Genomic DNA, 22,283 nt, shown 5'->3' on the forward strand with positions numbered 1-22,283 from the left:
ACCTTCAAATCTAACACGGGAATATAATGTGGCCTGCACAAGGCCAGATGGGCAGATTACATGATTTATTTCCTTCTGTCTTAAAAATAATCCTCGATTACATGTCATGTGGTATCCTGCACTGGACCCTCAAACAGAAAAAGGACATTAATGGAAAAACTAATGAAATCCAAGGAAAGCCTGGAGTTTAGTTCATAGTGACGTACCGGTGCTGGTTTCTCAGTTGTGACAAGTTCACTGTGGTCATGTGAGCTGTTAACAATGGGGAACCTGGATGAAGGGCAGGTGGAACTCTGTACTACCTTTATAACATTTCTGCAAGTGTAAACTTTTTTCAAAGTAAAAAAAGTTTACCTTTCCATTTTCACATACAAAGAATTTTAAATTTCCAATTGAAACTCAGGCGTAAAACTCTTTGAACAAATGAACATATACTCAAAAAAGCCAGTTAGCTCTGACCTTTCATAAGTGATTTAAAATCTAATAACCTTCCATAGGGGATGTTTCTCCAATTCTCAAACTTTATTACTAAAAGACCAAATGATTTCAGACATGGTGCTTGGGAAGAGGAGAAGAGAAAATCCATTGGGAGCTTGACTTCAATTTCAATGTCCTTAACAGACCTGAAAACTATTTACTTTCAGAGTAACCAAAAGATTTTAAGGGCCAGTTTAGCTGTGTTTTAGTGGAAGGTACACATGTTCAACTTAAAGCTGGGTTCTAGTTGGTAAAGCAGACAGTGGACATGAATCACACAAAGGAGGGAGTAAACACAGAAGGACTTCCAGAAAAGTCACAGCTTGGGTTCTACAGCTGGACAGCCTAGGATCGGTACCTATTCTGGCTCAGGCACTAAAGTAATTTCTTTGTACCTCAACGTTCCTACTAATAATATGTTGATCTGGATATAATTACATATGTAAAAAATCACTGAGATAGTACATTTAAAATTTATGTAAGTCAAACTCCAATGAGGTACCAAAGAGAAAGGAAGCAAGAGAAGGAAAAAAGAAAAAATTAAGATTTTCTCTCTAATATATTATACATCCAAGTTTAAAAATTTATGTAAAAAATGAATTTTAAAAATCTAACTTCAGATCATGATTCCTGGGGACATGTTATACTTCAAGTTGACATGTATACAAATGAGAACAGAGAAACAAAAGTTTGCTGATTTTTTAAAAAAAGACCTTGTAATGAATAAAGGTCTTTGAATTTTCAGCCAAAAAGAAGAGAGGCATAATAATAGCCTCTTTACCTCATAAGGTTATGACTATGGTGAGAATTACCTCTATATAAAGAGCTTAGCTCAGAAGAGCTCAATAAATGTTAGATATTACTATTATCACTATATTTCAAAGCATTTTTGTGCTACAAAGTACTATACACATTTTAATTAACCACCAAATTCTTTGTGGAACAAGTCTGGCTCTACAGTTTATAAGTCAGTGTCTTGGGATTATGGCCAGATAACTGTTGTTTGGTTAGTTATCACAAAAGTATTGCCTATCTCCAAAGGTCACAACAAAAGATGATGCTAAGAACCAGTCAGAGCAGACACTGCCACCTGTTCCTTCAGAGATTCAGACTCTGTTGTGCTCGAGTCACTCATGGAGACATTGTAGCTTGGTAACTCACCAGCAGGGCACACAAGAGACAGGCTGCAGACATCTGATGGGTAGTAAGCAGCATACACCCCGGCCACGCTGCCACCCATGGAGGAACCTATCAGGTGGAATGGTTTTCTGTTCAGCTTGAGACATTCCACAAACTGGGAAGGCAAACGAGAAGGATGCTTGGTTATTGAGCCGTAGACAGTGACAACAGTGATTACAGATCAAAAAGCCTCTATTGCCTCTGCAGACCAGTGAAAAGGGCTATGATGAAAGGCGGTCTGGAACTCTACTAGGTCCATTACCCAGAAGAGCCCAAGGCAGGTGTGCACTTATCTTTATCTGGCACAAGTGACTGGGGGGTTATTTATGAGCACAAACCCAAAGATTCTCCTATTTTGTGAGTCAGCAAACTCTTCTATAAACATCCTGAGTGTAAGTATTTTCTGTTCCATGAACCGTATGATTTGAGTTGCAATTACTCAACTCTGCTGCTGTAGCACAAAAGCAGCTAAAGACACACCATAAAGGAATGAGCATGGCTATGTTCCAATGAAACTTGGCTTACAAAAATAGGCAGCAGGCCTAATATAGCCCATGGGCCATGGTGTGCTGACTACTGCCCTAATTCAAAGTCATTCTCATCCATCCAACCATATGCATTCATATAACCATCTCCCCATCCACCTGCCCATCCAGCCATCCAACCAACCATCCACTGATGTTTCAGATAAACATCAGTTACCTAAAAAATATTCACTGGATACCTGTTATGTGTAAGGAACTAAAGTTAATCATAGAAGATACAACAAAGAATCAAAGAGACACGTTTCCTGACCTCATCAAAACACAATTTCATGGGGTGGGAGGACACATTAAACATATCCTTGTCTGGGGAAAACATCTCATGTCAATTTGAAGCTTGTGGACTACTACATTCTGAAATGGTCCATGAGCCTCATGACCATGAAAGCCAGCCAGAGAGGGGCTGAAGATGGATACTGAAATAGAACAAAATAAAAGTTCACCTTCCTCATCTTCCACAACTAGGCAGAAGGGCTATTGCTGTCACCATGTATTTGGTAATCAGAAAAACAGACTCTAGGCAAATGGTCTTGACAGATACTAAACTCCATCTTCAAAGAGCTGAGAAAATGCTCAGATCGTCGCAAACAACTGCAACAGGTTTATAGGAGAACAGGCTGCAATCAGCCCTGGCCCTCCGTAGTGGGCCAAGGATACCACTAGGGTGCTACTCTGTTTGTAATTACTTGACAGAATGCATTGAAGACTCATTAGGAGCCAGTATGAAACTCTTCTACCTGTTCTCCAGGCTTGGGCATGCAATGGGGGACAACACCCACAATCTGGGCAATTTTTGGTGGAGCTCTGCTTACCTGGTGTATCCTCTTCACTTGCCCGTCTATGGACAGGTCATCCAGGGGAGAGCGGGTGGTACCCTCATGTCCTGGCATGTCCACGCACACCAAGTGTAGGTTCTTTGGAAGGAACTGAGAACATACAGGCCAAGAGAGTCAGTATGTGGTGGGCAGAAAATGTCTGCTCACTTTCCTGGGAAGGTTACACCTACTTCCCAAGTAACCTGGATAGCCAACCCTGGGGATATATGGGCCTGGGCCACCCAGAGTTTTACCCTAGTAACATCTGATGGGAATGAGCATTGCTAGTAGCCTCGTAGGAAGCAGACACCCCAAAGATTAATAAATACATAGATGGAAAAGGATCGGGAAGCTGACTGAAAAAGGGGGACAAAGGTCTGGGCAGCAGGTATGCAACTCTCACTTTCGACACCAGCTGGGAGGTACTAGCCCCATCCCTTCCCCACTTACTCCAGTCATTCAACCCTGGACTGGGAACTAGAAGGGCTGGTTCTGTTCTCCTACAGGCCTGGCCATTCCAGAGTCCACAGGAACAAGGCTTTCTTTAAGAACCACATCTGATTACCCTGATTTTGGTTTCAACTTTTTTTTTTTGCATTAAGGTGTCATTCCTGGGGTAATTATTATCCTAAAACACCTTCTTTGGTTTAAATGTGTGCCACTTTTAACCAGGAAACTCAGAAACATCAGTTCTTAATAAACAAATACCTAATTATACGGAAGATGCTTATCTGGCCTTGGCTGGTATGGCTCAGGGGATTAAGCACCAGCCTGCAGACTGAAAGGTTGCCAGTTCAATTCCCAGTCAAGGCATGTGCCTGGGTTGCAGGCCAGGTCCCCAGTTGGGGGCATACGAGAGAGGCAACTGATCATTATTTCTCTCCCTCTCTTTCTCCACCTCTTCCCCTCTCTCTAAAAGAAAATTAAATTTTTAAAAAAATTTTAAAAATATATTTTATTGATTATGCCATTACAGTTATTCTATTCCCCCCCTTCATTCCCCTCCACCCTACACACCCCTCTCCCACCATTCCCCCCCTTTAGTTTGACCACGTGTCTCAAGTTCTTTAGATTCTATATTTCCCCTATTATTCTTGCCCTCCCCCCATCTATTTTCTACCTACCGTCTATGCTACTTGTTTTCTGTACCTTCTCCCCCCTTCTCCTTCTCCCACTCTCCTGTTGCTAACCCTCCATGTGATCTTCATTTCTGTGGTTCTGCTCCTGATCTAGCTGTCCTCTTAGTTTGCTTTTGTTTTAGGTGTGGTTCTTAATAACTGTGAGTTTGCTGTCCTTTCACTGTTCATCTTTTTTATCTTCTTTTTCTTAGGTAAGTTCCTTTAACGTTTCATATAATAAGGGCTTGGTGATGATGAACTCCTTGAATTTGATCTTATCTGAGAAGCACTTTATCTGCCCTTCCATTCTAAATGAAAGCTTTGCTGGATAGAGCAATCTTGGATGTAGGTCTTTGGATTTCATGACTTGGAATACTTCTTTCCAGCCCCTTCTTGCCTGGAAGGTCTCTTTTGAGAAATCAGCTGACAGTCTGATAGGAACTCCTTTGTAGGTGACTGTCCCCTTATCTCTTGCTGCTTCTAGAATTCTCTCCTTCATTTTAATCTTGGCTAATGTAATTCTGATGTGCCTTGGTGTGTTCCTTCTTGGGTCCCACTTCTTTGGGACTCTCTGAGCTTCCTGGATTTCCTGAAAGTCTATTTCCTTTGCCAGATTGGGGAAGTTCTCCTTTATTATTCGTTCAAATAAGTTTTCCACTCATGGCTGTTCCTCTTCCCCTTCTGGCACCCCTATAATTCGGATGTTGGAACATTTAAAGATGTTCTGGAGGTTCCTAAGCCTCTCCTCATTTTTTAAAATTCTTGTTTCTTCATTCTTTTCTGTTTGGTCATTTTTTTCCTCTTTCTGGTCCACTCCTTTGATTTGAGTCCCAGTATCCTTTCCATTACTATTGGTTTCCTGTGCATTTCCATTCATTTCAATTAGTTTAGCCTTCATTTGTGTCTCTAATTTGTGACTAAAATCAACCAGTTCTGTGAGCATCCTGATCACCAGTGTTTTCAACTGTACATCTGAAAGTTTGGCTATTTCTTCATCTCTTAGATTTATCGGCTCTGGGGCGCTGAGTTGTTCTTGAGCCATGTTTTGATCTGTTGGTGCCTGTTATGTATGAGGAGAGGCACCTTAAGTGTCCACCAGGGTAGGGCCACCCAGGTCGCTGGTTTGTGATGCTGTATGTGGGGGTGGGGTCAGAGAGGGACAATGGTGGTCCCTCTGCTGCTTCCTGCCACTGGGGTCTGCACAGTCTGTCTCACCGCTCGCTCCTTCACCGGTTTATCTGCACTCGAATGTGTGACCGTGGTCAGCCCTCAGTGGGTCCAATGCCTTGTGCCCTCAGTGGGTCTGCCCACTACTCCACACCTGGGATCCGCCCACGGCTACTGGCACACCTGGGTCATGTGCTCGGGTTGGTCCAGTGGATCTTTCCTGCCCGACCCCTCTCTGCTGCAGGCTCTGCCCCTCTTATTGGTTTGGCTGAAGGGATCATTGTTGTCAGACTTCCGTATAGTTCAATTTTCTGTGGTTTTGGCTGCGTTTTTGTTGCTAAAACTTTGTTGTTTTTAAACTTGGTTGTGTGAGGAGGCGCAGTGCTTCCACCTATGCCTCTATCTTGGCGGAAGTCAAAAATAAAATATTTTTTAAAGATTTAAAAAATGTAGACAACTGTAATTGAACTACAATAAAAAAAAATTTTTAAGAGGCTTATCTGGAGTGGGGACAGGAAGTGAGGGATTCGTTAAGGCACAGGGATTGCTGTCCTCATAGTGGAGTTTGAAAATAAAGACACAAGTAACTGCAGGATATGTGGGCCTTTTCCTTCTGGTACAGATCATCCCTGAGATCAGTCAGGTATGGTCCTGCTTGAAGTGGGAGGCCCGGAGGCTTCCCTCCCAAGACCTTTCCTAGCCTCCACCATCACCAGCTGGTCACTCCTCCCAAGTAAAGGAAGTTGCCACACCTGAGTAAACCAGGACAGAAAGTGAGTCATTTAGAAAGCTATCCCAGAAAGCTGCCAAATCAAGATAACTTCTCTAAGTGGCTAATGAAGAAGAAAAAAGTAAAAACAGAAAGAGGAGGTAAGGATGAGGGAGGGGAGAAGAAGGAGCATACAGGGCCCTGGTGGGTGTGGCTCAGTGGACTGAGCACTGGCCTGTGAACCAAAGGGTCACCAAAGGGTCCCAGTCAGGGCACATGCCTGGGTTGCGGGCCAGGTAACCTCACAAGAGAGGTAACCACACATTGATGTTTCTCTCCCTCTGTTTCTCCCTCCCTCCCTCCCTCTCTCTCTGAAAATGAATAAACATAATCTAAAAATAAAAATAAGGAGGTAGCAAAAGGGAGAAGTAGGGGAAGGAAGAGGAGATACTTGGAGCATAAAAGAACAAATGATTTTATATATATATATATTTAAGATTTTATTTATTTATCTTTAGAGGGAAAGGGAAGAAGAAAGAGAGAGAAATATCAATGTATGGTTGCCTCTCATGCGTCCCCTACTGGGGACTGGCCTGCAACCCAGGCATGTGCCCTGACTGGGGACTGAATTGCAGTTGTTTAGTTCGCAGGCCAGCGCTCAATCCACTGAGCTATACCAGCCAGGGCCAAGAACAAGTGATTTTTTTAAAGCTTAACCCTGATAATGACTGTTCTGAGATGAAGTCAAGTGTCAGAAATCTTTCCTAAGAAATTCTTATAAGGTGAAATGATTTCTAAGGGACAGATTTTACAAATAACATTCAACTCAATAAATTCTGTCTGGTAAAATTTAATAAATATTATATTAGTTTTAAGATAACCTGAGCCACAGTTATGGTTTTCCTTTGCTTTCTACCATTGCTGATGACTATATGTCCAAGTGGAAATACTTTTCTCTACTGCACCTTGACCAAGCTGAGCCACATGTCCTTGTGTGCAGAAAACCCGTGGAGCATGAGGAGGGAAGGTTTGCACCCAGGCCTGCCACGGAAGGAATAACAGAACTGATAGTCTTCATGCTGAACATAGCGGACCTGCATGCCCAATGTCCGCCGCCAGTACCTGGGAAGGAAAAATATATGCCAAGTCAAATCAGCAAGTTCTAGAGAAGTGGGGGCACAGTTCCTCTCTACAGTCTCACCTCAAGGTGAGACCTGGCTTTCCTCCTCCATACCTGACTCTGGAGGCCCCCAGAGCTTCACCCTCAAGGAGCACTAAGTAAAAGAATACCAATATTCATGCCACATGGATACTGTGGTATATATGTCACTACATAATCTCTCTAAACTAGGAAGGGCACAGGGGTGTTTTCTTAAGAAGCATGACACATAATAACCTTTTGTTAATACATTTCTAGCAGTTGAATGGCAATGCTAAGGAGGAGTCAGCAGTGGGATCTCACTGGGTGTCTGACTAGTCCTTATCTGCTTGGACTGGTTGAGCTTCTGCAGAATTGAAATGGCTGCCAGTAAGCCTGGGAAGGACCCCAGAAAGGCCAGGACAAAGATGGTTTCCTTTTGCAGAGAGTTGGTCTACGGTCTGGTGGACCACCTTCATCGACACCTGAAACCTAGGGGGAGCAGCCAGGGACATGCGGGCAGGACTGGGGCTGTGCACAGCGCAGGTGTCCTGGAGTGAGACTTCCCTGCAGAGACACTTTAATTGCCAGGAAAAGCATCAAAAGACTTAATGGCAGTGTTGCTTGTAATTTTCTACTGGTGGAGATGAAGAATTGGACTCTCACCAAGGTTGCTGTTGCTCGTATCAGTATCACTCCACACACCCACAAATCTCTGGGAAGAAAGAACACCAGAAGACAGTCTAAAGGAGCCTACAGTTCATATGATCTCAGGACTCTTAATACTCTAACAGCTGTTCAGTGTTGGCAATTCCAATGGACTGATCTCTGCTAAAATCACAATTTTTCCTATTTGTAAATCTACTTGAAAATGGTGGAGGGCCTTTTCACAAAGGTGGGACCCAAAGTGAAGAAGGAAGCCCCTGGACCTCCCAAAGCCGAAGGCAAAGGCTTTAAAGGCAAAGAAAGCAGTGCTGAAAGGCATCCACAGCCACACACACAAAAAAGATCTGCATATCACCCACCTTCTGGAGGCCTCCCTGCGGGTCCGAAGGCAGCCTAAATATCCTCAGAAGAGCGCCCCCTGGAGAAACAAGCTTGACCACTATGCCATCATAAAGTTTCCCTGACTACTGAGTCAGCCATGAAAAAGATGGAAGACAACAGTGCACTTGTGTTCACTGTGGACATCAAGGCCAACAAACATCAGATCAAACAGGCTGTGAGGAAGCTCTATGACATTGACAGGGCCAAGGTCGACACCCTGATCAGGCCTGATGAGGAGAAGAAAGCATATGTTCGGCTGGCTCCCGACTATGATGCTTTGGATATTGCCAGCAAAATTGGGATCATCTTAACTGAGTCCAGCTGGCTAATTCTAACTATGAAAATTTTATACTAAAAAAAAGAAAGAAAAAGATGTAGGTTTAGTTAAGTTTTCAACCAACCAAATTTCATCATTTGAGTCTTAATCATATTGAAGTGCTACTATGATTTTAAAGAAGATATGGATTCTGAAGTAGTGAATTTGATGGAGTTGACAATTTTTAAAAATTTCTTTTGATTTTAATTGTGGTGCAGAAGTTAACAGTAACAAACATGGTTTTGTGCAGACATTATTTTCACTCCAGTAGATAAGCTCAATAAAGTTTATAATTTTATGTCTTCAGAAAATATGCATTTTTCCCAGAGATTTTGAGAGTGAGAACTTGTCTTTTAAAGAACTGTCTGCAGTGGACCTCCGATTGCATTCACTGCAGCGTTATGGAAGCTGGTTGAAGGCTCAGCTTCTGTTGGTTACATAAGACTTGGCAGTGCTGGTGTTTGACCTGAAATTGATCTCAGTACAAAATTATCATCTAACCAAGATTCACTCTCTTGTGAATCTTGGTACTTTGCACCAAACAGGTATCCAGGTCTTACAAAAGCAAACAGCCCAAACTGACTGGATTTAACCCTCTGTGCAAAACAAGCGGAGGGGAGATAAGAATATAAATTCATATCTATTTGGATCTGCATACAAAAAGCATATACAGGACACTATTAATATAGTTAGTATCTGGAATGGAGGTAGAGAAAACAGTGAGAAGTGGGTGGAGAGGCAACAGAGGTGGGAAGAAGGCTTTTATCACTTTTGCAATGAAAGTGTTGCCTATTTGAAACATTAAAAATATAACAAAATTGACTAGCTTAAAGCTCTTTTTATGACAAAGAAAGCTTATTTAAAGATTCTAAATTGTGCACCTAATACAAATTTGTTCATTCACTTATACGCCAGACCATCCATTTATCAGCTCTGTGATCCTGAACCTAATCTATAATAAGGGGAAACATTGCATCTACTGAGGATACGGTAAAGACTGGATGAGATGAGCCATAGGCAAAGTTTTGTTCAGTGCTCAGGACATGTAAGTGTTTGATAAATGGTAGTTACTAGTACTATATAAAGAAGATTCTATCCTTGTAAATAAACCACTTGCCAAAATTCAAGGGAAAAAATTGCAACAAAGATTAATATCCTTAATATATAAAAAGCTTACAAAATGGTAAGAATCATGCTGAGACCCCCCAATTCAACACGAGTAAAATAAATGAAAAGGTTACTCAGAGTAGAAGAGAATTAATGACTGACAAACATCGGAAACATGTTCAAGTTCACCACCATTCATTTCAATTAAAGAAATGAATATTACAACAAGAAATGCATTTTAATGGACTTCTAAATTAGAATAATGTCTTTTAAAAAACAATTATGTTCAACCTTTCTAGAAAGCAGTTTGGAATTAAGCATCAGGGGTCTTAAAAGCCTCGTGCCTTTTCACCCAGTAATCATACCTCCAGGAATAATCTGTTCCAAGAACATAAGCAGAAATCTTGAAAGAGTATTTCTAAACATGTCTGACAGTGTTATTTAAGTTAGGAAAAAATCTGCACTAACCTTAATGTCCATAAATAAAAAATTTATTACATCAATTACAATGTATCCAGATAATGGAATATTTTGCTCTTAAAAATGAGGTCTTCAGCCCTGGCTGATGGCTCAACTGGTTGGAGCACCATCCCACACACCAAAAGGTCACGGGCTCGATCCCTGGTCAGGGCACACACCTAGGCTGCAGGTCGATCCCAGGTTGGGGTGTAAACAGGAGGCAACAAATCAATGTTTGTCTTTTGCACTGATGCTTCTCTCTCTCTCTCTCTGTCTCTCCCTTCCTCTCTCTCTCTCAAATCAATTAAAAAAATCACCCTTGGGTGAGAATTTTAAAAAAAAATGAGATCTTCAAAGAATATCTAATAATGGGACAGTGTTTATTGCATGATGCCAAATGAAAACTTAGGACCCAATTTTTTTATACTATTGATTCCAATTCTGTTAAAAAAAAATTTAACTAGGTACAGATGAGGCAGGGGAGAAGGTGGTGAGAACAAAAGAGGAATTGAAGAAAATGACTTTGGGGATTACGGATACTTTATATTTTCTCTGTGTTAACTTTTTATAATCTTCGAATTCTCCTCAACTGTAACACAAAGAGCAGTATGAGACCAAGGAAGAGCTGGAAGGACCTTGGAGGGAAGGTGACGCTGCAGAAGCACCTGGATACTCAACACCTAGCAGTGGGAGACAATGCGGAAGGCAGAGGCAAGGGCGCGGGGATAAGGAAGCACGACTTGCCCGAGAGTGAAGGGAGAAGGGGTTGGGAAGGCGGCCCGAGAGCTAGGCTCACAAACTGAGGCCTCTTCATCACCAGGTAGAGCTCTGGGGTACTAATCCATGTACTTCATTTAATTGGTACATCTACTGGAAAACTTTATCTAGGCTTTGGAAACAGAAGTTGAAGAACCAATATTTTCAGTAATTTCAGATGATCCTCTCAATGAAAGAGTGGGAAGAAGACTCCTTAAGCTACAAACAAGGTCAGTTAAAAATTATGAAAAACCAATGGCTCTGATGGAAAACAAACAAACAAACAAACCCAACTTCTTTGGTTTAAGGATAATGGAGAATAAATTACCTCCAAATCATAAACATCACAAAGGCAGAGTTTAGAAAGAGCTGTGAGTATACAGAACAGAAACAAAGAGAAAAATTAAATTGGGATAAATGAATGTCTCAGAAACAAGATCTTTCACAGATGAACAATCTTGGTATGAAAGCCAAACTTCTCCTGTTTCAGGGACAGACGTCACTGAAGCCCCCAAAAGCAGCCCCCATGGGGCTCCTCTTTGAGAAAGGCTCCCAGCACCCAGAGCCTTTATTTCACAAGTGTTGCCTCCTTCAGTTTGCGGCGACCCCCCAGAGAAAAGTATTTCCACCCTTCTTTTTGTTGCTGTTGTTACTCCGGTAAAATACATATAACGTGAAATCTACCATTTTTACCATTTTAACCATTTTAGGGTACAATTTAGTGGCATTAAGTACATTCACAGTACTGTATGTCAGTCATCACAAGTATCCATTTACAGAACTTCTCATCATCCCAAACTGAAATTCTGTACCCATTAAACAAAAATTCCACATTCCTTCCTGTCCCTTGGCCCCTGGTAATCTCTATTCTACTTTCTGTTTCCGAGTTTGGCCAGTCTAGGTACCTCATGTAAGCAGAATCACACAGCATTTGTCATTTTGTGTCTGGCTCATGTCACCTAGCATGTTTTCAAGTGATCTGTATTATAGAATGCATCCATACTTCACTCCTTTTTAAGGTGAGATAATATTCCATTACATGGATATGCCACATACTTGTCCATTCATCAATTGTTTCTACTTTTTGGCTACTGTGCATAATGCCACTGTGAAAATCCACGTACGAGTTGTTGTGCAAATATATGCATATGTTTTCAATTCTCTTGGGTAAATACCTAGGAGAGGAATTGCTGGGTCATTCAGTAGCTCTTTTCTTTTAAATCTTTCAAGGAACTGCAAGACTTTTCCAAAGTGGCTGCACCACTTTGCATTCCTACTAAGAATATATGAGGGGTCCAATTTCTCCACATCCTTCATTGCTATTTTTCGGAGAAACGTTAAATTGAAATGTAAGTCATATTACAGGAAAATGCACAAGCTGCAAGTGTCCCTGGAGCATGGCCAACCGGATTTCACAGGGGTGTGGACTCCGCTCCTGTAGGCAGCACCGAACGCTTTGCCATGACTCGACAGAGCCACAACTGGAGGTGCCTTGGCCCCTGCACAGAGGGGCAGCTCTGACTCCGGAAGCCTTCTCCTGATGCTCAAGGAACCTGGGGGCTGGGGACTGTGTAAGCACAGAGGCTGCTTTTGGCATTGGTGCGTGGAAGTAGGCTCTATGTAATCACACCTGAGCATGCGGCCATGGCTCCGGCGACAGGCCACACCACCTAACTGCATTCTCCATTCCAACTTGATTTAAGAAAAATGGCATTTGCATGTGGAGCTCCACAGAGCCTCTGTGGGGACAGGTGGAACACACAACTCTGGCCTCTCCATGTCAGGCTACATGGGAGCCCTGGCCCCAAAGCACTCCTGCTGCTAGGGTGGCAAGGACAACGGCATTTAAACACACCTGCGTCTCAGCTTTGTTAGCGCAGAGATGGGTCGTGAGCGAGCCTTTGAAGGGGTCACCACCTCCCAAGACAGAGTGAGGTAGTGAAAAGCTCCCTTCCGATCAATTAGCTTCTCTTCAAGGATCAGAGCCTGGCTGGCAGGTGGAAAATTCCACACTCTAATGAAACAAAAGGAAGCCAGAAAGGAGGGCAAATAGAGGGCACATGCCAAACTCCCTGCATTCTTCTCCCTAGGCGCAGGACGCAGTTCTCACTCCCAGAAGTCTGGGTGAAATGTCAGTGCACTTCCCTATGGCACAAGGACAAACCAGGTTTGTTTTGGTATTTCCCTCATCAGGGCTACGCATACGATGTGGGCAGAAGGGTGTTTTTATTTGGTGAGTACACTGTAGCATGAAAAGTCCCAGAAGCACATCATGAGAAAGCTCCTCCATTTTCACCTGTTACGATTCTGATTAAGAAGAAAGACGCTCCCTCAAGGAGAAAGGCTCTGCTGGGGCCGCTGCATCTTCCACAGCCCTCTTAGACTTTGTACCAAAGAGAAAGGAGACGCAGAGTCTTTGGCAGGTGGCAACATTTAGGCTAGAATTTAAGAACACTGTTTACTGGTGTTCTGTTTATTTTTGCTTTCTTATATTAAATTACTATTTATGGCAAGTATGGCAAACTTTTCACAAAGGTAATGATATTTCTATTGCTCTTAATAAATTGATTTAAGCTACGAAAAGTGACTTATTCTAAAGATACCATAAAAGGAGAGGTGGCATGCAGATAGGGCAAGGATTACAAAGGTGGTACAAGAATGACAGATGGTTTGGAAACGTCTTTTTCTTTCTGCCACTTCACTAATGAACACTTTCAGAATAAATCTGAAACCATCCTGTCCCATCTGTTTGCCTTCTCCAGGGCCCGCTCTTTCTAATTCATTCATCAGCGCACATCACTGCACCTGTCAGACCGTCACCAGGTCAGAATCCAAGGACCATGAAACTACCAAAGGAATTCCCACACATGCACACAATCCTTGCTTAAAAGAATCAGTGACTTTGGCAATGAGGGTGGCCTCCTGGGCAAAGATGCTATCGGAAACCTGAAAGAAGCCACCTGGTGAGCAGCTACCACCAATTCTTCAGGAACACTCCCGAAATTCAAAAAAGGATGTCTTTCGACTTTTCTGTATGTTTAAGATGTTTCGTGATAAAATGCTGAACAACAGGCACCAAAAGGACAAACAGAGAAGATGACATTATGATACCCCTGAACACTTCAATTATAAAGTTAACTTACCAGTAATAGATTTTTATCAGCACTGATGGCTTCAGGAAAAACAAGGCCACAAACACCAGGATGGGGACGGCCAGCGTCCCGCCCGCAATCACCAACATGTTCACCACATCGAGGTCCATCCTGCTCTTCGAGGCTGGCTGGTGCCTGCAGGCCCGAAGAGAGTGACAGCACTGAGACTCCATCTCCAGAGAAAAGGTGAAGAAGTAAAGGGAAGGAGAAAAGCGAAGGACCCAGGATGTACAAAGATAAGGAAGAGCAAAAGTAGGCCATTGTTTTAAAAAAACTGAAGAAGCACAACAACTACATGTAGTGAAGAATCCCAGAGAGGACCCTGGGTTTTATTTTCAGCTATAAAGGAAACTGTTAGAACAACTGGGAAAATCTTAGTAAGGACTGCCTATTTGATAATATTACTGTAATGGCGATACAATTCTTGACTGTGATAACGGAAGTGTGGTTACCTTTGCATGTAGGAGAATGTTCCTGTTCTTAGGAGATGTCTGCTGAAGCACTAAGGGGTGAAGTATAGTGACATTTACTACTCACTTTCAAAAGTTGAGGAGAAAAAAAATAATGTGCGTGTGTGTGCGTTTGTGGGAGAAAGGAGAGGAGCCTTTCTCCCACACAGGTCCCTCAGCCACCATACTAAGTCCAGGTCCTCACTTGTTGCTCCGCTTTGTGTAGAGGTTGCTCTTTCGTGGTGCAGTTCTTCCACCAGCAGCAGCCGGAAGAGTCTCCGCAATTCCCCCTAGGGATCTGGCTGCGCTGGGAAACTCTGACCACTCCTCAGGGACCCAACTCAACCTCTGGACCGCCACACCTCCGCCTGTACCCCACATAACCAACTTCTGTCCCCAGGTGAGCCCCACACAGCTGCATGTTCTGTCTTTCCTCGTGCTGTCCCCTTCCTGTGGAGCACACTCGTGTCCACTCTGCCTCCGTGGCTGATCTGAGTGTCACACTCCCCAGGAAAGCATCCCGGTCCCACAGACCGAGGTCTTCTTGACTCCCTTCACAGTCAGAGCACTGCTCCTGGCAAAGTCACTGAGATCTGCTCATCAGAGGCTTTTGGGTGCATATCTGAGCTTTGAAAACCTTCAGGGCCCAAACCCCTCTCACGCCAGTCTTACTAAAACCGGAGAAATCACCCACCTCAGATGGTGGGTTTCAAGGGGGCTCACAGAAGAGCCCAGGCCCATTACAAACTGCTGCTTCATCATTTCATAATCTATGGTTTTAAAAATCCATACCCACTGTTCAAAGAGCACCGCCTTCTTTTCCAACTGCTACTGGCTCTGGCAGAAGGTGAAAACGAGACTCTGAAATCACAAAAAAGAAATGACAAAGCATTAAATCATAATTGGAAATATGAGTTAAATGTTAACAGCCAGAAAATTGCCAGCTTTGCTGGAGGTACAGAGCTCTCCTTTATGACACACGCAAAATACAATATCCTGTGGGACAGTCACCTCTGGTTCAAGTCACCATGCCCTGCAAGTTAAGCAACCTGCATAAAGGGTAGAGCTTTCCAGGTAATAAAAAGAAGGAGGTCAAAGAAGATACCTGTGGTGTGAGGACAAAGCCTGGGACGATGATCCAGGGCTGTGTAGGTAAGGCAACCTTGGAGCATGGGTGCTGGGGTGGGAGGGGTGCTGCAAGAGCGGCAGTCTCTGGGGGCTAGGAACTTAACTGAGACCCTCGAATATAGGCTGAAACTCTCCTTCTCCATCTGGGATTAGTTAGGGTCTACCTAGTTGTACTCAGAAAGAAATGAGAGGAAGGTGGCAACCAATGTGCAAATGAGAACAGCAATGCCCCTGGAGCAACAAGGAGGCGAGGCCACACAGCTGCAACAGAGGGCGGAACAGAGCGGAGATGCTGGAGATGCTGGCGAGGGCCCCGCAGTGGGAGGACAAGGTGACAGGTGAGGGATGGGGTCAATGCACCAATCCCGAATTATTTCAGAGGATCAAAGAGTGAAACATAACAAAATGAAATGATGAAAGTTCTAGAAGAAAACATGAGGACTTAAAATACCTTCATGGGCAAAGCCTTTCTAAGTAAGATATAAAACCAGAGGCCATAACAAAAAAAGATTAGTAAGTTGACGGCATAAAGTGTTTTTAAATATCCATGAGGAAAAGAAACTATAAACAAGGCTAAAATTTATCAATACATATCAGAGGCAGCAGACTAATTTCCTTAATGCACAAAGGGTTCTTGCAAATCAACATAAACATCAATAAAATCCAATAGAAAAATAAGCAAATGATCTGAATAACTTACCAGAAAGTAAATGCCAATGACTCTTAAAAATATAAAAAAGATGCTCCATTTCATTTATAATAAGAAATATGTAAATTAAATCTATAAGGTAATAGCAAAGTTCATTTATCATGCTAGTTATCATGTTCAAATAGCAAAGTTCAAATATCATGCTGACAAAAAGTTTAATAACAGACTGTGCTGTTGAGGCCATGGGAAAATGAGGCTATATGTAATGTAGCACTCATGTTCCCATCAACAAACTCCACCCACACATGGCACTTTGGCACAGTCTGCAGCGATGTGATGTGCCCGTACCCTTGACCTAACAACCTCAATTCTAGGATTTTATGCTTATAACTAACTGAACAAATGTGAAAATATGTTTTTGCAAGGTTATTTGCTACAGTATCATTTATTACAACAAGAGATTAGAAATAAACTCATGAGCTCACCTAAATGGAACTTGTTAAGTAAATGATAGTATAACTTATTAAAAAGTATAATGTATAACCATTAAATACAAAAACATTAAATGTAAGCTATTAAAGTAATGACAGAGTTCTGCCTGTCTCTATGGTTCATAACCTCCAAGGTTAGAGCATTGTCTTCCTGCCTGTATAACTGTCCGAAGGTTAAGTCAGCTTCTTAGGACATTTAGTCCTTAAGGGTCAAAGTCCAGCACAAGATAGAAGATAAAAATATCTGTCCAAGAATCATTTATGGTCCACAAATCAGAAATTCTTATCTTCCTGGTGGATCGGGGAGAGGTGCTAATCAACAGATTCACTCTGGCCTGCTTTGTCCCAAAGCACCAGCAACTTGTTCCTGAGAAGATTCCTGCTCAAGAACCAGCCAAGCCCACAACCCCTGCCCCTGCTTCTGTCACCTGAGGCAGCACTGTGGTCAAGGAAACAGCCTAGCCAGGCAGGTCCTGTGGACAATCCTGCCACTCAATCCTCTGGAAAGGCAGGAAGGTCAATCAGGTGCTCAGCTGGGAGGCAGGTGGCTCACTATCCTGCCAGGTATCTTCTAAAAGAATCATACTGGCCAAGGCCCTGGCCTAGTAGCTCAGTTGGTAAGAACATTGTCCCCATACACCAAGATTACAGGTTTGGTTCCCAGTCATGGCACATACAAGAATCAACTCATGGGCCAAGGCTGGTGTAGCTCAGTGGATTGAACACAGGCCTGCTGGTTCAGTTCCCAGTCATGGCACTGTGCCTGGGTTGCAGGCCAGGTCCCCTGTAGGAGGCGCATGAGAGGCAACCACACTCTGATGTTTCTCACCCTCTCTTTCTCCTTCCCTTCCCTTCTCTCTAAAAATAAATAAGTGAAATCTTAAAAAAAAAAGAATCAACCAATGAATATATAAATAAGTGGAACAACAAATAGATGTTTCTCTCTATCTCTTTCCCTCCCTCTATCCTTCCTTAGCTCCAACCCTTCCTCCCTTTCTCTCTCTCTAAAAAGTCCATAATTTTTTTTTTTAAAGAATCATACCGGCAACACCTGCCCTGCCCTGACCTAGCCCAGCACCTTCAAAACATCAGCCTCTGGGTTCAAGATGTGGGCTGTAGTGATCATCTGAAATAACCACCTGCTTAAAGTCACATTTAAAATCAAGAAAACCCTACAGAAATACCAGCCTGTCTCCTGCTGGAGAAAAGAGAAGCCAAAAGCCGCTTGACCCTTTACCTCCAAGGACCCCAACGTCTTCACGCTTTTGGGGAGCCTAGAACAAGCTTTTAGCATATGGATCAGTGTGAATGCATGTGCTTCATCAGCCGAGGTCACCCCTTAAAGGTAAAGTGCTAGAAAAAGCATCCCATGAGTGAGAATATTCCACATGCCTGAAAGGAGTTAAAATAGCCCTCTGTGTGAGTGTGCAACAGCAGCGGGCCTAAAATAGAAGCTTGCCATCCGAAAGCATTCTGCCCATGCCCTAATCTGCACTCCTAAGTAAAGGATCAAAAGGGCTTTGTCATTTCTAGAGGAGGTGAAGTAGACCTGCAGTATTTTCTAATTGCAGGAACAAAGCTGGTGTTAGGCAAAAAGGAGCCCTGTTATAAACCAGCAGGTTTCTCTCAGGACAAGATTTCTTCAGGGCCCTGGAAGACCTGGCCCCCGCCTTCTTTTGGAGAAGAACCTCCTTTCAGGAGATCTCTAGCCCAGGAAAATTAGCATCAGAACAAGCCACATGCAAACTTTCATAGCTAAGAGTAAAACAGTTTAGTTTAGAACTTTACCTAATAACCCCAAAATTGAAATGTTTACTTTATTTTATTTTTTTAAGATTTTATTTATTTATTTTTAGAGAGAGGGGAAGGGAGGGAGAAAGAGAGGGAGAGAAACATTCATGTGTGGTTGCCTCTCATGCAGCCTCCCCTGGGGACCTGGCCCAGAACCCAGGCATGTGCCCTGACTGGGAATCGAACTGGCGACCCTTTGGTCCACAGCCTGCACTCATTCCACTGAGCCACACCAGCCAAGAGTATATTTTAAAGCAATAGTAAATACGAACAAAATTTTAGGTTATAACTGCAGTCCTGTGCTAATTTATTCTTTGAGAACAAAGAATAAATCACAGGTAGATTATCTTATAGTAAAATAAATCCTTCCCATTAACATTTGCTTATGATAGTGCTACCACAAAGAGGACATTTTTGCAAAAATACCTTATTGATGCCCTGGCTGGCATGGCTCAGTGGACTGAGTGCCAGCCAGTGAGCCTAAAGGTCTTCTTGCTAGCTCGATTCCCAGTCAAGGCACATTCCTAGGTTGCCAACTGGGGGAGTGCATTCTTACACATTGATGTTTCTCCCCCTCTTGCACCCTCCCTTCCCCTTTCTCTAAAAGTAAATAAATAAAATCTTTAAAAAACAACAACCTTATTGATCTCTGAAAGACTTTCCAATTCTTTTATTTTCAAGTCTCTTTCCTCTTCTCTTTATCAGTTAACAGATCCTCATCTATCATTGCCTTGATATGTCATCCAAACAGTTCTTCCAACACCCTTGCTCTAATTTCATGAAGTCCCTCCTCTTTCACAAGAGCTACAGTTTCACTTCCACTGTTTATGTTGTATGGCCAACAACCTGGAAGTGACAGAGGACCAAGATGTGGATGCTTCTGGAGCCTGGCTGGACACAAGGGTTGAAAAGAGAGATATGATGGAGTGGCAAGTCCATTAATGAATATTTTCTTGTTATGATGACTTCTGCTTCCCTTCTACAACCTGGAAACTCCAGGGAATCAGATACAATACACTGATAATCTGATCCTCTGGTGACTGTACCTGAATGGGCTTTTCATTTTCTCTATTTACCCCTACTCTGCCTACCTAGAACATACCCCCTACAGACCCCCATCTCCTCCTTTACAAATCTTTCTGGTAGAGTTAGGAGCTATCTCCTCCAGTTAACCTTATCCCCTCCCCTCCAGTCATTAGTTACCGCCACCTCCTCCTCCATGTTCTAGGACAGCAACTTCCAACTGGTGTGCTGCAAGAATTTTCACAGCATGCGTTACCTGACTATTTAGTCAGGGGTACTTTTCACTTGGATCGTCAAATAGAAAAATGACAACAGCCCACACAACAGCCGTTCGGTGTGAGTATGTCAAAATTATACCTAACATTTTTTTGTCAGATTGGCAAAAAATATATTTTTGGGTGTGCTGCAGAATTTTAGCAGTTTACATGTGCCACAAGATTGAAGAGGTTGAAAATCACTGCCCTGCAGGAATTTGTAGGAGCACTTCTCTCTCTTGGCATTTATGATTTGTGCCCTTTGTCATAGTTTTCATGAGAATGCCAGCTGTACTCCACTTGGCTGCAAGCTTCTGGAAGACAAGTCTTACAGCATCTCTGCACTGGCCACAGCACATGAGCGTACACTATGCGGGGCGGGCCCTTTGTAAATGCCAAACAATAAGCTGGAATGTCGTGAATCAACAGGGCTGCTGCCTGGCCTACACCACTGTAGGCCATTCCTTCACTCTGTTCATTACAGCCACCAACAAAATGAACATTCCTCATCTGAGAGGTATAGTTTTGGTGCCTTCAGTCCAGATGGAAAGCTGGGACCCAGAGAGGTTAAGCAAGCTGTCCAGGGTCACATGGCTCTTCTCTTCCTCTGCCCCCAACCCACTGATCCCACCAGGGGATCACAAGGGCCCTCTGCATGATGTGGATGGCCACAAAGGATTTGGCGCCTGCCCATCTCTCAAGTCTCACTCTCTTCCATCACACCCCACCCGGACTCCTTTCCCTGAATGGCTATTATCCATGACATGTTCAATGCTTTTCTCCCTCTTACCCAGTGAGCTCCAGCTCATCCAACAAGTCTTGGCTATGAAACTGGGAGGAATAATATAAAGGAAGCCACATTACAGAGGCATTAGAGCTACCACCCCAGAGGAACTGCCTTGTTTGTTCCTCCTGAGAACTTTGGAATGTTAAACAGGGAAAGATGACCTCTGGGCTGGGTCTAAAACAGCATTTATTATTAACAACTGTTTGTTATGACTACAGGGCTGAAAATTAGACTTTGTTACCCATCTCTCACTAATACCCATGGTCTTCACCTCCTAGTCAGAACTATCTGGGTTTCTGCCTGGACCGCTGTTTCCTGAATAAGCTATTCTTTTGGATCTCAAACAAAGGCTGCTGCCTCCTACTTTGGCCATTTATTTTTAGGTTAACAACAGCACTACCCATGTATGTAAGTGTTCCTCCTCTTACTACTGTTGGGGTTTTTGGGTTCCCCAAGATGGAAATCAGGAGGAAACACCATGGAAATTTCCACATAGATTTCATTAAGCTTATGCTTGTGCAAGCTTAATAAGGGAGGCAGCACAAAAGAAGGGAAGGTCCTCTGAACTGTCTCAGGATGACTATGCTTGACTGCTTTTATAAGCTGGAGACAAAGTGGGGTTGGAGAAGCAAGCTGTTAGATGGGAGATAAAACTTTGCATTTTTTTGAGCACAGAATAAAGGGGTGGTGGCATTCTTGTGGTCAGCTTATGGGTGTTTCGATCAGGCAAGGGGCAGTAGGGAGGGTCCAGCTCCACCGTTTCTCCTATCTGGTGTCCCAGGTCCCTGTGCTGTCTCATTCTGAGGGTTCAGTTTTGCAGTTCCATACCTGGGTTCAAATCTCTGCTCTGCCACTGACCAGCTATGTGACCCTGGCAAGTCACCCAACTTCTTTGAGCCTCAGCGTGGGGACAAAATGAGATGATGCATGGAGACTGCTCGAAGCAGTGACTGGCAGATACCAAGTGCTCATCTTGCCTTCCTCCCAGAGGGTGCTGGGCAGCCCGCCACACCTCTCCCACCCTGCGGTGCTGTGTGCCTGGGTCTGTTCAGATACTTGAGTCTGTGTGGCTCTCTTTATTTTTCCAGTGTCTAGCCCATAGCTCAGCTGCAAAACTTCATCATATTTAAGACTTAAGTCCTATTCTGGGTATAAACAAGGCAAATACCCAATGCCAACGGTGAAATAGCCACAGCTTCTGGAAAACTGTTGAAGAGCTGTGGACCTAGAGAAAAAAGTCATTCAATGTGAACTCCAAGAAGGAATTTATCTACTAAGAAGGTCTCCCCATGGTCAACAAAGGGCCCAAATTTTATAAATACTAGGACCCTAGAGAGCATTTGCCCCCAAGGGCTCCTCGTACTCTGCACACCATGAAGAAACTCCTGACTTCCTGCTCTATGCCCCAATTATTTACATCATCTGAGTCAATAACTAACTGTAGGAAAACCCTGGTTTCTTCCTTCTACTAAAGGACTCAGACCTGCCCTGTCCTATCAGAAGCCATACAATTTGGAAACCTTATTTGCATAAAATTGGGAACTTGGGCAGGAACTTCCTCTCTAAAAGTCAGCCTCCCCTTCTGACAGACCTAGGCAGGCCTAGGAGGAATGAAAAATCACCATGCGAGAAAACTGTACTGTGGGAAACTGTAGCCTGGGAAAATGCCTGCTGACCCTACCCTGGACAAACAGATGCCCAGCTAAGATTGGGGTCTGGGGTCGGCTTC

General features: G+C 43.3%; 1 protein-coding gene across 3 annotated transcripts in view; it reads right to left on the reverse strand.

The window, feature by feature from the left end:
• The window catches only part of ABHD6 (abhydrolase domain containing 6, acylglycerol lipase), a 45,012-nt gene that overhangs the window by 11,716 nt on the left and 11,013 nt on the right, over positions 1 to 22,283 (reverse strand). For 2 of the 3 annotated variants that reach the window (XM_037137365.2, XM_037137367.2), the window contains exons 2-6: positions 15,224 to 15,292; positions 13,974 to 14,117; positions 6,973 to 7,129; positions 3,011 to 3,124; positions 1,639 to 1,771 (exon numbers count right to left, since the gene is read on the reverse strand). In XM_037137365.2, the coding sequence (XP_036993260.2) occupies positions 1,639 to 1,771; positions 3,011 to 3,124; positions 6,973 to 7,129; positions 13,974 to 14,092 (523 nt within the window). In that variant the 5' untranslated portion in view covers positions 14,093 to 14,117; positions 15,224 to 15,292. The remainder of the gene's footprint in view (positions 1 to 1,638; positions 1,772 to 3,010; positions 3,125 to 6,972; positions 7,130 to 13,973; positions 14,118 to 15,223; positions 15,293 to 22,283) is intronic. The other variant, XM_037137366.2, reaches the window with a different exon arrangement.

This window comes from Artibeus jamaicensis, unplaced genomic scaffold, assembly GCF_021234435.1.
Source record: "Artibeus jamaicensis isolate MK-2021 breed Jamaican fruit bat unplaced genomic scaffold, CSHL_Jam_final contig_519, whole genome shotgun sequence".
Lineage (NCBI taxonomy): Eukaryota > Metazoa > Chordata > Mammalia > Chiroptera > Phyllostomidae > Artibeus > Artibeus jamaicensis.